At 45.4% G+C, this 14502-nt stretch overlaps 2 protein-coding genes across 4 annotated transcripts in view; one reads left to right on the top strand and one right to left on the bottom strand.

The window, feature by feature from the left end:
- Positions 1-14502, bottom strand: part of mgrn1a (mahogunin, ring finger 1a) — a 30138-nt gene that overhangs the window by 14508 nt on the left and 1128 nt on the right. The window contains exon 1 of one of the 3 annotated variants that reach the window (XM_048232655.1): positions 203-796. The exons of 1 other annotated variant lie outside the window; for it this stretch is intronic. In XM_048232655.1, coding sequence (XP_048088612.1) covers positions 203-290 — 88 coding nt within the window. In that variant the 5' untranslated portion in view covers positions 291-796. Of the gene's footprint in view, positions 1-202; positions 797-14502 lie in introns of those variants that run through there. One more of the 3 variants, XM_048232656.1, reaches the window with a different exon arrangement.
- Positions 179-13160, top strand: ubald1a (UBA-like domain containing 1a). Its single transcript, XM_048232659.1, has 4 exons — positions 179-277; positions 1834-2190; positions 2882-2944; positions 11023-13160. The coding sequence occupies exons 2-4, from the start codon at positions 2083-2085 to the stop codon at positions 11377-11379; spliced, it is 528 nt and encodes a 175-aa protein (XP_048088616.1). The 5' UTR covers positions 179-277; positions 1834-2082; the 3' UTR covers positions 11380-13160.

Raw genomic sequence — 14502 nt, 5'->3', positions numbered from 1 at the left:
ATTGTTTTGTATAAGTATGTGCCACAGAAAGGTTTAGGGGAAACCCTGACAACGATTAGATACGGAGAAAGAAAACAACTTTTGCTTAAAGCTAGAAATGTCACGTGTGGATAAGGAATGTGACAAACAAATGTTTTAATAGGAATAGACGCTGTTTTTTCTGCAGCAAAGTCGCACCAAAGCGTTACTCGAGGAAACTTACCTGATTTCGGTGGATATCGATACGCAGAATTAGCCTGAATATCAATATCTTCAACACCAGCAATTCTACGGCTGAGTATTGAACCCATTTTACAACAGATTTACGTCTTTAGATCAATTTGAAAATAATGTCAAACAATCCAAATTAGTGTTGTAAAATTCAGCTTCCCATCATTATCCTCGGTTGTTTCAATGTCTTAAAACACTCCCGTCTGGAGACCAAATATGTGACTTTCTTGAAAACGATCAAAAAAGAAACAGTTTGGAAACCTAAACTATGGCTATCTGTTTGAAACAATCAATCATTAAAAGCGTAATCTGCAAAATATAAACGACGAAACAACTGAGTTGAGTGTTGTTATTCCTTGTTGAAGAAAATTACAGCAAAGTCGCGCGAGATTCGCTACTTGGGAGGACATGAGCGGTGCACTGCGGGATGCGTAGGCTGCGAACCTTTTTCAGCTTCCCAACTTCCTAACTTCCCAAAAAACAAGAGTTTCCTGAGGTAGAATAAATGTGTCGCTATAGAGCCACAGTTTTACAGACGTGTTGAACTATTTGGTGAAGACAGAGCGCACTTGGGGAGGCAATATTGAGACCACATACCCATATCAATCATTATGATGTTATGATAGGCTGCGAAATGGTAAACGGTGATAACTGAATTCGCATTGTGACAAGCGTATCAACACTGGCCTAGGTCCAGTCACCAACTTTCTCGGCCTGTGAACAAGGAAATTGCCACCCTCTAGATGTATTTAACTATAAAAGCTATAGCCAGTTTTGACAAACGGGAAACCTACTAGCCTATGGCCCTGTCAAGGCTGACAGCACATAACAACAAAGAAAGTTATGAATCCTTCATGACAACTGATTATAGATAACTTCCATATTAGTCAATAATGTTTTTTTTTTTTTTGTAAATAAAATGTTAGATGAAGGTTTTTCTTGTTAGTATTAATGCCAACATGTCAAATGAATGATTTTTTACTGTTGCATTTGAGAATCGGCTACTGCCCAGATAATACAAGAGGAGATAGGAGGAAATGGCATTCAATATAATATAATTCAATTAAGTTTATGCCCATGCTAAGGGTCGTCATGTTTGAGGTGGTCAGCATGGCTGTCTTAATTTAGACTGAATGACGTTAGTCATGTAGGCACCGATGAAACTCAGTTAGCTTTGCAGAATAGGTTTAATGGTTTAATGCGTAATGCAAATGGAGATTTGACGAGGCTGCGCAGAGTTGAAGGGCCTGGCTTTTAAATATTCCCAAGAGTGTCTACGGGCTGCATGCTGCTCTCTATGGTAGCTTTCTGCAATTTAATTGGTGTTATAACATTTGTTTACCATATTTGGCATGATAGTGGCACAGCGTTGATGGGAATTGGACGGGAGCGGCTGTCATTCATAAATTGTTGCCTTCTACAGCATTACAAACAAAGCGAGTAGCGATGGGAGTTGTAGTCCAAACCCATAGCACTAACGTAGCTAACCCCGCTTTTATTTAATTGTATGGCGTTGCATTACCACACCTTATCTGAAAAAATATAATGCTTACAATAATACGTCACACAGTCATATTTTTTGCCATGCGTAAAATACCAATTATGAAATGTTGTCATTTTCAGCACGACTCACACAGCAACTATTTGCAGCATACAAGTCCCACGATGTCTCCAACCCTCCCATTGGCTGCCGTGTGATGTCAATCTAGAGGCTCCCCTACTCTACCGTTCCTACAGTAGGTAAATATTTGTGTTTGCTCAGCCGGCTGTAATGGTGGACGACTGAAAGAGGAACGAGAGAAATAAAGCCTCAAAAACTGAATCACGAACCCAACACTACAGCCCACGGCTCGGAAATAAGCTCCGGCGAATATGGATGAACTTAAACATCAAGTTATGATAAACCAGTTCGTCCTGACAGCTGGATGCGCAGCCGATCAGGCGAAACAACTATTGCAAGCGGCACATTGGCAATTCGAGGTAAGGGATTTCAGGCTCAGCAGTTATGTTTATGTCTGACTGTGAAGCCTATTGTACTACTTGCCTGGCTTTGACTGCCATGTTATTTGCAGCCTGGAAATGTGATGCATTACGTTTTAGGGGAAGTCTACCCACCAGTGATAAAACAAATTATTTTAAGATGGTTATTTTTAGAAGAATATTAATTTAGATGAAGCGTACAGTCTATATTTGTTACGGTTTGTCACTTTACCACAAATACAGCCAGAAAGTTCAAATGGATAGTTTGAACCGAGCAAAAGCTTGACGGGACGAATATCCAATTAGAATTTACTCTAGATTAAATACTATAATCCTTCCTCATGACACACAGCACAAGCTAGCAGGGTTAGCAAATGCTATTATGCAATGAAGATGACCGCTGGTTTGCGTGGAATTCTCAAACCATGCAGCTAACAGCAAAAATCGTCCCTTGATAGTTTTGTTTGTCAATCTGTCTTCTAGCAAAAATCTATCATTTGGATGAATTGTTTGGTTTCTAAGATGCTATTTATTTGGTTAAACACAATGTAAACATTGCTGGTTAATGTAGCATTGTCTATAAATTCATGACACCGTGTGGCATGCATGCACTATTAACCATAAACATTTGATACTCTTTGTGTTAAGCGAATTCTCACAAACATGCACATAATATGTTTCTTTATTTTAGACGGCGCTCAGTGCCTTTTTTCAAGAGACTAGTATTCCATACGGCCACCACCACCATCAAATGGTGAGTATATCAAAGATTTACAGCATATCCTCATGCCTGCATTCTTGCAAAGTCAATATGATAAGATTGTTTTTCATTTGATACATAATCTCCATAATTAATTTAATTGTTTCCACCGCACTGGCTGGCTGGTGAAGTGCAAATAATTCTGATCATCTAACAATAACAATGTATATGTCGGCCATGTTGCGGAGACACACTGGGCTTCCAGAAATAAACACGGGCGGCCACGTTCAGTGTTTTCTTATGGGGTAACTGTAAAGCGACGTGCATTTTCCAGAGGTGCTTTCCTTGTGAAACCGTGTCTGTAATTTAGGCTACTCTGCATGGTACAAACATTGGCTACATGTATCTTGTTTTGTGCTGCTGCCATTAAGCGGCCAATGTCCTTAGAAAAACTTGGAAACATGGTGCGCAGAACAATGTCGTGTAACAAGTTCAGATGAAAATGTGACATGAATATTTCATGGAGGAATTTGTACTTGATTTTAGTGAGCTGTAAAAATGTTGTGTTTTAACGAATTACTAGGTTAGATGCCTTATTGAAAGTGAGTTCCTAAAACACAATACAAAGCCAAAACATAATGGTTAAGCCTACACGTTTGTATGATATCCCAGTAGAGTATGGCTAATGACTGCAGTCAGTGTACACCATTTCAATTATAAATTCATTTAAATCCGTTTTCACCATAGGCCATTGCGTAGGTACGTTCATACGCTTATTTCGTGTTAATTACATATGATTTCGGGCCATTACTGGAATTATCTTTCCACTTAAAAATGGCATACAGTGAACAGAAATATATCTTTCGAGGGTAGGATTCTGAACGGCGTATTGCTCTGAGTTTTGCAGGCTACACCTCAGATGATGTCACTGTACATTTTTCGCTGGAGAGATATGATTGGTTCAGTGTGAGCATTATTTGGGTGTCTGTTATTGTGCAACACCACTACGTTACCAAACATTACAGCAGTGTTTTGTTTGGTCATACGGAAATTGTGGCCATATAATATAGCCTGGAAATTATTTTCAAAAGAATAGTTTCCATGCATCAAGGATCTTTGTTTTGGTTCACTATAGACAGTGTAGCATCATTCAGTGACAATTGTGCAGTGCTTCAGCACGTCACAAGGCCCCCTGGGGAAACTAAAGGCATAACGCCGATAATGCTGCCAGTCCATTGGCTCCGTGGCGGCGTGCAGTGAACACATGGGTGTTCTTCTCCATGTGTGAAACGTATATTTAAAGCACAGCGAAGCATACAAAAAAGGCCTTCCCCCCAAATATGTCAGCATTTATGGATTATTTGCTGAGGCCTCAATGAATAATTTAACCCTTTTCAGAGCTTAACAACTCAGCAGAGCTCAGGGATATGTAAAAGCCTGACGTGTGAGGGGAATGAGAACTTTTGCAATTTTTATAAGTATGCTATATGGATACCAACTCAGAGACTCTCTGCTATTATGGCAGCAGCCCACCGGCCATGCCAACCAAGGGAGAATGAATCCTCTGAAATGTGTTGGCCTCTATGCATCCGAGTTCAACCGTGAATACAGAGCAGCCTGCGCCGTATTGTCTGATGTACATCTATTCAGTTAATTGTACACAGTGGCCTTCTCCTTTCCAGCATGGTGGCCAACCCCCCTCCAGCTTATCAGTGTTGCCCGGGCCATGGAGACCTAATCCACTTTGCTCTAGAATTTCCACGCACTGACACACTTATTCTGATTGACAGAGCCGTGGCCACGAGGGCTCCCTGAGCTAATTTGGAGCTCTGGCTCCACAAAATATTATTTGTAGTTTGGGAGAGGTGCCTTTGCCCTGGAACTGCTTGGACTTGGAAGGGTGTAGTGTTTGTTGTTCAGAATTAGATTTGTACACTGACTGATGTTAGCTGTTAGTAAGAGGAACTGAAGCAGGGCATGGCACCAGGCAATTTGCTCTGGCATCAGTATTGGACTGATCTTTTTATGTCCGTTTGATATAGTCATAATGTTTTGGTGTCTGATTCACACAGATGTTAGCAAATGTATTACAATGGTGATGCAACACTGCATTAACACAAAATTAACATTTTTTCCCTCACACACAGTAATGTTTCTACTTAAGCTTGCATAATGTTGTTGAACAGGCAGGGATTTGGATTAAGCCATTTTTCTTTTTCAAACAAGTATACATAGAAAGAGTGTGCCTCAGCAGAAAATAAATTAACTGTTGCACAGGCTATTTGTTAGTATAATAGCACTCGCTTCCTTTCACCCTGCTGAGCTGCACTCACTGAAGGACTAGCTTACAATTTGTTTCATTTCATCCTGTTCTTGTATGATATCACCTACATAATGCACTGGGCTTAGATGTCCAAAAGCACAGTTTTGGATGGCAGTTAGCGTTTAGTATGTAGCGTTTAGCTGAAGTGCAGCTTCAGTGTGTCCAGTCAGGGTTCCGTCCTCAGCCTTAGGTGCACCAGGCCAGCCGGGGAGCGGAGTGGAGCGGCCGCCCACTCAAACACAGACGCTGCTGTGGGCTCGGCTCGGACAGGAAGTGTGGCCCGCGCCGCGTCCAGAATGGGCCCTTTCAGGCCAAACAAGGGGAGGCACACAGTCCCTGAGCGAGGCCCAAGAGACGACCGTGTTTGGGATGGGAAGGTGTGTGCGTGTGTGAGCGCGTGTGTTTTTTCGCTCGTACGCTCCTCCGTCTCTCTCTCCAGAGGCCCCCTTTAGTGTCCGCATCCCACAGTGCAAACAGTGGCCTCCGACCCGGCACTCGCTCTTTGGGAAAGACGGACTTGAAAGGTTGCCTGCGCACGGCTGCATAGATGGCTTCTTGTGCTGGAATAGGGGGGGGTTGAAAAGTCAACCCGCTCCCCAGACCTACACACACACACACACACACACACACACACACACACACTTCCATATCCCCACAGAGTTTTGCAAGCTAACACCAGGGATGGACAGCTGTTCTGAAGGGCCCTATCCCCTCGTCCTGTCAGCCCTTGCATACCGCTCATGTCCGAGGCTAGCATGTAGCACATAGGCTAACTCCCCAGAGCCAAAGGCAACACGGCCAGATCCATCAGCCTCCTTAGCTTTACCCGTAAACAAACCCGCAAAGTCCACCACAAAGGCCAACTGGCTTTGTTTTGCTTTATTATTCCACTGAAGGAAATGGAACAGTGGTTACATTCACAGTCGGCTCCTGGTTTTAAGTCATTAAAAGCGGATTGAAGGCCCATAAAAGAATAAAGTTAGAGAAGTTGAAAGGTCCCCTTTCCTGGCAGGGGTGACTAAGTGTTTTGGGGGACAGGGGGATGGGTAGAGGCTTCTGGTAACTTTAAACGTCTTGTCCGGATAGGGTCACCGAGCATGCTGACACACAAGGTCAGAACCTGGCATTGTTTTGAAGGCTCAGTTACACTGCCACGGCACATCCCTCAGATTTGCTCCGTTTGGATGTATTTTTATCACCTCTGTTGTGGAGAATTTACTGTCAGAGACACAATAACATCCTGAGTCTCTCCCGTGGTGATTGCTGTTATTGAATTAATTCATGTGTGTGTTGTGGCTGTGTGCTCTGTTGTGTGTGTGACTGGTAACTCGGTCATTGTGAAAGCATATCAACTGATAATTGTGGATTAAAGAGCAATAAGATAATGACGGTAACGGTTCTACACTTTCAAATGAGATAAGTTATACGGAGAGGACATATGCACACAGCACACAGTTATATTGAGTTATGTTTTAATCTTTTCTTGGAGAAACATTTATTGGAGATCATAGCCTTGTACATGGACAGGGGTTTTTTCCACTGGAGTTTTACTTTCTATGTGTGTGTGTGTGTGTAGGCAGAGCTCTGAGGTTGAACATGTGCTCATGCCATGCGTTCTGAGTAAAACAGTGCCAAAGGGTGAGCCACATCTAAAGTTGCTGGGCCTCTGTGTTGCTTTATGAGTATGTGTGTGTGTGTGTGTGTGTGTGTTTGTGTGTGTGTGTTTCTGGTTGCATAGTTTCCCGGAACATTGGGTGCTTTGGCGGTAGGAGTGGATATCAGAGAGTGTGAAGAGCAGATGTGTTAACGAGCAGTGGTCTTACCCTGTAGTTCCCTGGTACACACACACACACACACACACACACTGCTGGATCACACACACACTGGATCTAAAAGACTTGTTTTGTCCCTCTTTCCTAGCTAGTATTGCTAAGCTAATAGACGTGTCTCATGGATGCTGCAAAGATGTTCTGGGTGTGTAAATCTAATCACATTTAGCTGAACATGCAGGTCACATGGATGGCCCCCCTCTCTTCCCCTACACAGCCCCTGGGCCCCTACAGCCCCAGCCTACTGGCCCAAGTCCTGCAGCCACAGGGAAATCTTGTCAAGGGACAGTGCAGCCGTTACCAGTTAGCGCCTCTCTAGCTAATGAGCTATCGCGCAATCTCTCTCTATCTCTCTATCTCTCTGTGTGCAGAGAAATGATTATTGACTCAGCAAGTGTTAGTTTAACCCTTTTGTGGCGAAAATGGGTGCAGTGTTCCGAGAGCGAGCAAGCCCTTTGTTTTCCCCTGAACGCTGACCACAGTCGGGTTAATAATCAAGCCAGGCGGTGACTGATCGTTTACCCTCTTACCTCTTTCTCTCTCCTTCTCTCTGCTTCTTTCCCCCCTTTCTTTCTCTCTGTCCTTTTCTCCCCATTTCTCATTCTCTCTCTCCGTCCTTCTCTCTCTCTCCCACGCTTTCCCTCTGTCCATCAATCTGCCCGCGGAGACCGACGGGAGCTGGAGGAGGGCTGCGTCTGATGTCTGACGCGTCTCTGGGCGCATCACAAGCCCCCACCGCCGCGACCGCCGCAGAAGCCCCATAAATGATTCCATTACCAACCTGATCATTATATTAACTACAGACCCTCTGTGGCATGCAGGCGCTCTCTCCCACATCCTGGCCTCGGGGCGAACGAACCAACGAGCGAGTGGCTTGGACACGTTCGCCAAGAAAGCGAGTGAGCGAAAGTGAAAAAGAGAGCAGAACAATACGACAGCTCTGCTAGTCCTTTAGTCCTTCATTTAGAGGCCTTGGAGAACAACCTTCTTTCTTTCTCTCTCTTCTCCCTCTCTGTCTCATTTCAAAAACAACAATTCTCAACCATTCTTTGGCACACACATTCCAGGAGGGCAGGGAAGAAGTGCAGTTTTGGAGTGCATTTGCAAAAAGCCATAAATCCACCAGGGAGTGGTCCTGTACCCCCACCCTCCCCCTTTTCCCCTCCTGAGTCAAACAGTCGTCAGCTGCTCAGTGGAAGCTTTGTGGAGGGCCGGACAGGGATGTGTAATTCCTTATGATCTTCTCGGAATTCTAATTGCCCTTCAAGTTGGGACTTGAAAGGTTGTTCAAACATTACACCCGGAATATGCCGGAAAACGGCTCCAGTGGTTGGAAAGGGAGAGAGAATTGCGCCAGATTACTAGATCTCTTTCTTTGCGTGTGCAGCGTGCATCTGATCTGTGTCGTGGTGTGTTTTGTGTGTGTGTGTGTGTGTGTGTGTTTGGAGAATGACTCCATTTTCTCCCAAAAAAACCCTTACTTCACTTTGCTCCGCAGCCACATCTCATTTTGTGTATAAATTCCATGCAAAGCCAGCCCACGGCCAACTGTTTGTGTAAGAATGAATAGCGAGCGGCCTGGCCGCACTGCTCGCACAGGAAACAGCCTCCAATTTGTCTTTGTGTTGGAACACAGCAACCACACAAAGCGCATGGCTCACCACACGCGCGGCAGCACAGCCAAGCACACCGAACAGCACGGCGGCAGCGGCACGATCGCAAACCGGCGGCAGCAGCCACCACTGCTGCTGCCACCACCAGTGACATCCACGTCCCCACAAAGATGACTTACTTCAAAGCAAAGAAGAAGAAGAAGAAACGCTTCTACGTCTTGGAAGAGGACTTAGCAAACAAAAGCTCACCCCCCTCCCCAAATCTCCTGTCTCCAAAATATGATTTACTAAACAGTGCGTGGTCCGTGCAGAAGGTTTCTGTCGGACTAAGCCTTCCCTGACCTCGTTTCATGTTGCCTCTCTCTCACTCTCTCTCCGGCGGTACCAGATCCATCCTCGCTACAAAAATATTTCCATAGCAACCCAGCTGCGGGTTTGCAGTGTGTGGACGCGAGTTGGTTAGTTACTTAATTCAGTGGTTCCACTTTGTTTCTGCCACAGTTGACAAAGAATGTAAATATTCCCCTTGGTGTTTAGAGAGCCGCATGGTAATGTTGGCCAACTGAAATCCAGGGTGAAAAATGATGCTCTGTTTCTCTCTGGCAATGTCTCCATACCACACACACACACACACACACAGACACACACACCCCTGTTGTGCACAGACCCCTGCAGAGTTTGCTGCTTTGGAGAGAGTTTAGAAATTGCAGCAACAAAACACTGCATTAAAAATGAACTCACTACGCCTTTACACACACACACACACACACACACACACACACACACACATACAAACACTCACACTCTGTTTGTAGCTTGTATTTATAAACATAGACACCTGGATCTCTGGTACACACAGCATGCCAAATGCACACACTCACACACTGAGTATGTGTTACACACCTGTGTTTTGTCTCTTTCAAAGATGCAATCTCGTGTACACAAATGTTTAACACACGTTCTGCTACAAACATGCACAACACTGGCTCTGTCTCTCATACACACACAGAGACATGCTGATACATAAACACACACACACACACACACACACACACACACACACACACACACACACACACACACACACACACACTCACACTCACACTCACACTCACACACACATAGAAAATGTGCCCGCATGGCCACCCTCCTATCGCCCTTCACGCTTTGGGGGCTTAATGGGAGCGCATGAATGGCCAGCGCTCTCTCTCCACTCCCAGCTCCACCACACACACATACACACAGACACATTGTCACGGCCAGGGCTCAGACAGGGTCAGCGGGTTCAACGCTAGTCCCAAACTCCTGACCATTCACAGTGGCACATGGGCAGCTCTCTCTCTCTCTCTCTCTCTCTCTCTCTCTCTCTCTCTCTCTCTCTCTCTCTCTCTTCCTTCTTCAATCACTTTCTTTCTCTCTCTCCATCCTCTCTCTCTCTCTCTCGCTACTCTAAGGATTCACTTACAGTGACGGTCGATATCCTCTGGGATAGGGCTACATTGTGCAGCACCCAGAATGAAGGTGACAGAGAGAGAGAGAGTGACAGAGAGAGAGAAAGAGTGAGCAGAAAGAGCCAGGAAGGGACCTGAAAGAGACAGAACCTGCTCAGGGTGAGGGTGGTAACAGTCTTGGAAGTGAGCTCAGCAAATGTGAGTTGCACACTACAGCCAGGGGGGCCCCATGGGGGCCCCATATTGGGAGATTACTGTTTGTTTTAAGTCCCCTGTGGCTGAGGAGTTTTGTTTATGTCTATTGGCCATGGTGTGTGTGTGTGTGTGTGTGTATTTGTCGGGCAGGGTGGGGGGGGGGGGTTGGGCGCAGGGCTCCAGGACAATGAAGGGGTCAACCAAGGTCATGGGCCTGTGGGACTCTACCAGGGAATGGAGTGGGTGTCCATATATGCGTGTGAGTGTGTGTGTGAGGAGACGAGGCAGAGGGCAGAGTCCACACAGACCGCAGAGCTATCTCAAGCCCCTGAGGAAGGCAAGTTGAGGGGAGAGGAGCGCTGGGAATGCTGGCAGGGAATGCTGAGGGAATCGGGAGAAATCCCGCCTGGCACGGCTCAATCTTGCACTGCGCAATGACAGCTGGGCCGCCGGAAGGATTGCCTTCGAACTGTTGCACGGCACATTTTGCCCACTGTTGTTGCGTGCCAGACCGAAACATTTGAAGCAATTGTGCAATGACTTACTTCAGAACATTGGTGTTGCTTCATTGGAAGTTCACTGTAAGGCTTTATGAACAGAGGTGCAAGATGTTCCATGTTTGCCTGTTTCTCCATTAGTGGACAGTGTTAATGGCTCTCAGATACACACAACACAAACACACATTAACTGACCCTATCTCTGCCCCTCTCTCTCTCTGTAGATGTGCACACCGGCCAACACGCCCGCCACGCCACCCAACTTCCCAGACGCGCTCACCATGTTCTCCCGCCTCAAGGCCTCGGAGAGCTTCACCAGCAGCGGCAGCCCCGGCATGGGCTCCATGGGCTCCATGGCCACGTCCCCTCCGCCGCCGCCCCCCATGGGCTGGGGGATGACCCCACCTGTGCCCGGCCAGCAGGGCCTATGGACTCAGGGTGGGCCGACGCAGGCCCACGCGCAGCTGGCCCAGCAGCACCCGCACGCAGCGCAGCACCAACCCCATGGCTGGCCGTCGGCCGTCAACCAGCAAGCAGCTGCCGAACAGAAGGCCAGCGTCGCCATGGAGGCCGAGAGATGAGGGGACAGGACTGCGTTTTAAGGATGCCCCCCCCCCGCTCCCCAAAGAAAACAACCAACTGCCCCCCACCCCACCTTTCTTTTTACTCCTGCATAGCCCTGGGAGGGGTGGGGTGGGAAGGGGAAACAGGAAGAGGCGGGGTTTCAGGGGGGGCACTCTGCTTTCTCATTGGCCGTGGGCAGAGAAAGGAGGAGGAGCTACACAACCAAGACAAAACAAAATACCAAGCCACACAGACAATTTAAAGAAGGGGAGAGAAAAACAATGCAAGGTTATTGAAACAATAATAATAACGATAATAATAATAAATAAATAAACAAGAAAAAAAACGCACATCATATTACCGAATAAGAAAGCAAGTGAAAAAAATGTTCTTAGTTTTTTGTTCATTTTAAAGAAAGCATAGTTTTAAAGAATAATATATATATATATATATATATAAATATATATATGGAACTAAACCTGTCATGCCCAAGGATTTCTGATACTCTCTGAAAGATGGACAATTTTAAGACAGCACCTGTTTCCTTTCTTTCTTCTGTCATCTGGTGTCTTATCTGTGCGCGAGACCTGTCAACAGTTTGCGTTGCATGAAGAATTGGATTCCGTCATTTTAGTCTTTTTTAAAAATGTATTTACTGTTTTTTTCACAGACATACATGTGGACAGTGTGCAACAACCACACAAACATACACACACTCACTACAGACACAATATATAACTAGGGTAGTAGAAGAAACCAGGACATTTTTTTTCCTCTTGTCCCATTGGATGATGGGATTCTGGACTCTGTTTACCTCGCTGGTCACCTGACTTTCTTCAACCAATCAGGGAATCACAATTGTTCGTAACAAAGGACATTTTTTAAATTAGATATCTTTTATTCAGACATCTTCATAGTAATATCTCTGCCTTTCATGTCGGGCAAAGACACACAGAGTTGGGACTGCAGATACCCCCAGCCCTGGATAGATTTTAAAGTTTTGGGTATTTTGTGGAGAAAGTCCATTCTTTTTAGTGTTTTGTTTTTAAGGTTTTCATTAAGATTTGGACTCAAGCTGTTTGGCTAGTAAGACGGGTGTTAGGACTGTTTTGAAAAAAAAAAAAAAAGCAACTAAGGCCGCTAAAAGTTTCTTTTTTAAAAAAACAAAGCTACACACAAAACCTGACTACTATAATAAGAAATGTTTGTAAGCAGAATTGCCACTTTGCATGATGTACGCAAATGCATACCTACCATCTTTTGTAGTTTGTTGCTTTTTTTGGGGAATTCTACATGACCTGTATTTTTTTTTTCCTTCTAAATTCCTGTCTAAAACATTTTTTGTTTGGAAAAACATCTCTCACCCTCAAAAACTGATGAGCCTTCAGTGTTGAGAGTGGGAGAAAATAACACCCATTAACACTCAAGTTCAGGGGCGGACTCATCCCTTTTCTAGGGTCTGTTTATTTAAAAAGGACAAAAGCAGAAAAAAATGTTTTTATTGTTGGTCAACCTTTTCTCTAAGGATGAGTGCTACAAATCATTTACACGAGTGATACACTATCAATAACCCATCATAAAAAAAATTGACTTCACATAATTCTTTTCTTTTGTGGTTTACTTTCCATTTTGCACAGTTTTCTAATCAAGATGTCTCTGATCACCGATTTCTAAACCTTTTTTCATGTATGTGTTCCCCCTGTATGACTGTTTTGATGCCATTCCCACAATATTTGTGGACTACCTGATAATTAAGTTATCATTGTTTGTGTTCCTAAATAAATATTGTATGTTCTAAGTGATGTCTATTCACTTGTCCTTACTGACACAGCTGTGCCCGTCTGATATCACGCAATCATGAACTGCCATTTCATAATTCTCATATAGAGAGATGTGTGCTTACTGACCTGTCCTAGTTTTTTCTCTTGCCACTACCGAGAACCGCTGTTGCCATGGGATTTGTGTTGAGATGACGTAATGCTCAATTGATATAAAAAAGACCTGTCTGATATTTGCTGCTGTGAACCAATTGCCTCAGACCTTTTTGTTGTTGGGATATTTCCAACAGCCCAATGACCTGGCATCAGGATTATTCAGTTAGCCATTTGTACTTTGGGTGACAATCCTAGTCTCAGAACAGATCCCGTCTCATGAGCACTGGTCCTGTATTGATGTGTGTGTGTGTGTGTGTGTGTGTGTGTGTGTGTATATGCACGTCAACAACCGCATCAGACTTCTGACAGATTGGCACTTAGCCGTTTACCTTTCAGAGAAGCCACCCCCCCAGGAATATAACACATAGTGCCAGTGCCAGACCCATTTCCTTAGCCACGGGTGATTAATCACGTGGCCATATTCTTAATATAAAGAAGCAGGCAGCGAATGGCCTGCGGCTCTCCCCGGCCTATTTCACCATGGGGTCAAGACTTCAATGCAGAGCCCAAAAGCAGGGCAAGGGCGGTGGTATGGGGACACTCAGTCAGGAGGAGAGGAGAGAGGGATAGAGAGAATGAGAAAAGGTGTTGTTTGGGAAGAAGCAAGAGCTCCTTCTCTCTTCTGGCGCTTATCTCCTCCCCCGAGGAGAGAGAGAGACGGAAAGATGGCGGTGTGTAAAACGTAAACAAAGACAGCTGTCTCTACATGGTTCGACCCCAAATGCAACATGTCCAGCCCAAACATGCCGGAAAGGTTTTGGACGTGCGAGAAGGGTCAGGGAGTTCCCCAAGAGGCTGTCCTTGGCTCACCTCAGCTTCTGCTCCCCAGGGAGTGGTGAGACGGAGAGAAAGAGAAACAGAGAGAAAAAAGATAAAAGATGCCGAGGATAGTCTACTTGCCTTCACCCACGCCCTCACTCTGTGTGTGGTAAAGCGGCTGTGTGTGTGTGTGTGTGTGTGTGTGTGTGTGTGTGTGTGTGCGTGTGTGTGTATGTGTGTGTCTGTTTTTATGTGTGTTTGTTCATGTGTTTCTCAGGGCGTGACTTGGAAACCCAGCCAGTGCCAACTTGGCAGCCACTCTTGCACTCTTTGCTGCACATGCCTGCGCACCGACCTTTGCCAGGTGGACACGGACCGCTCTGGCCTCTGGTGACCTGACTCGACACCGGCCCTCCCTCCCTCCCTCCCTGCATCCAGCCATCCCAG

Source organism: Alosa alosa, chromosome 22, assembly GCF_017589495.1.
Source record: "Alosa alosa isolate M-15738 ecotype Scorff River chromosome 22, AALO_Geno_1.1, whole genome shotgun sequence".
Classification (NCBI taxonomy): Eukaryota; Metazoa; Chordata; class Actinopteri; order Clupeiformes; family Clupeidae; genus Alosa; species Alosa alosa.
Note: the sequence above shows the minus strand (reverse complement) of the source record. Positions and strands in the feature narration are given on the sequence as shown.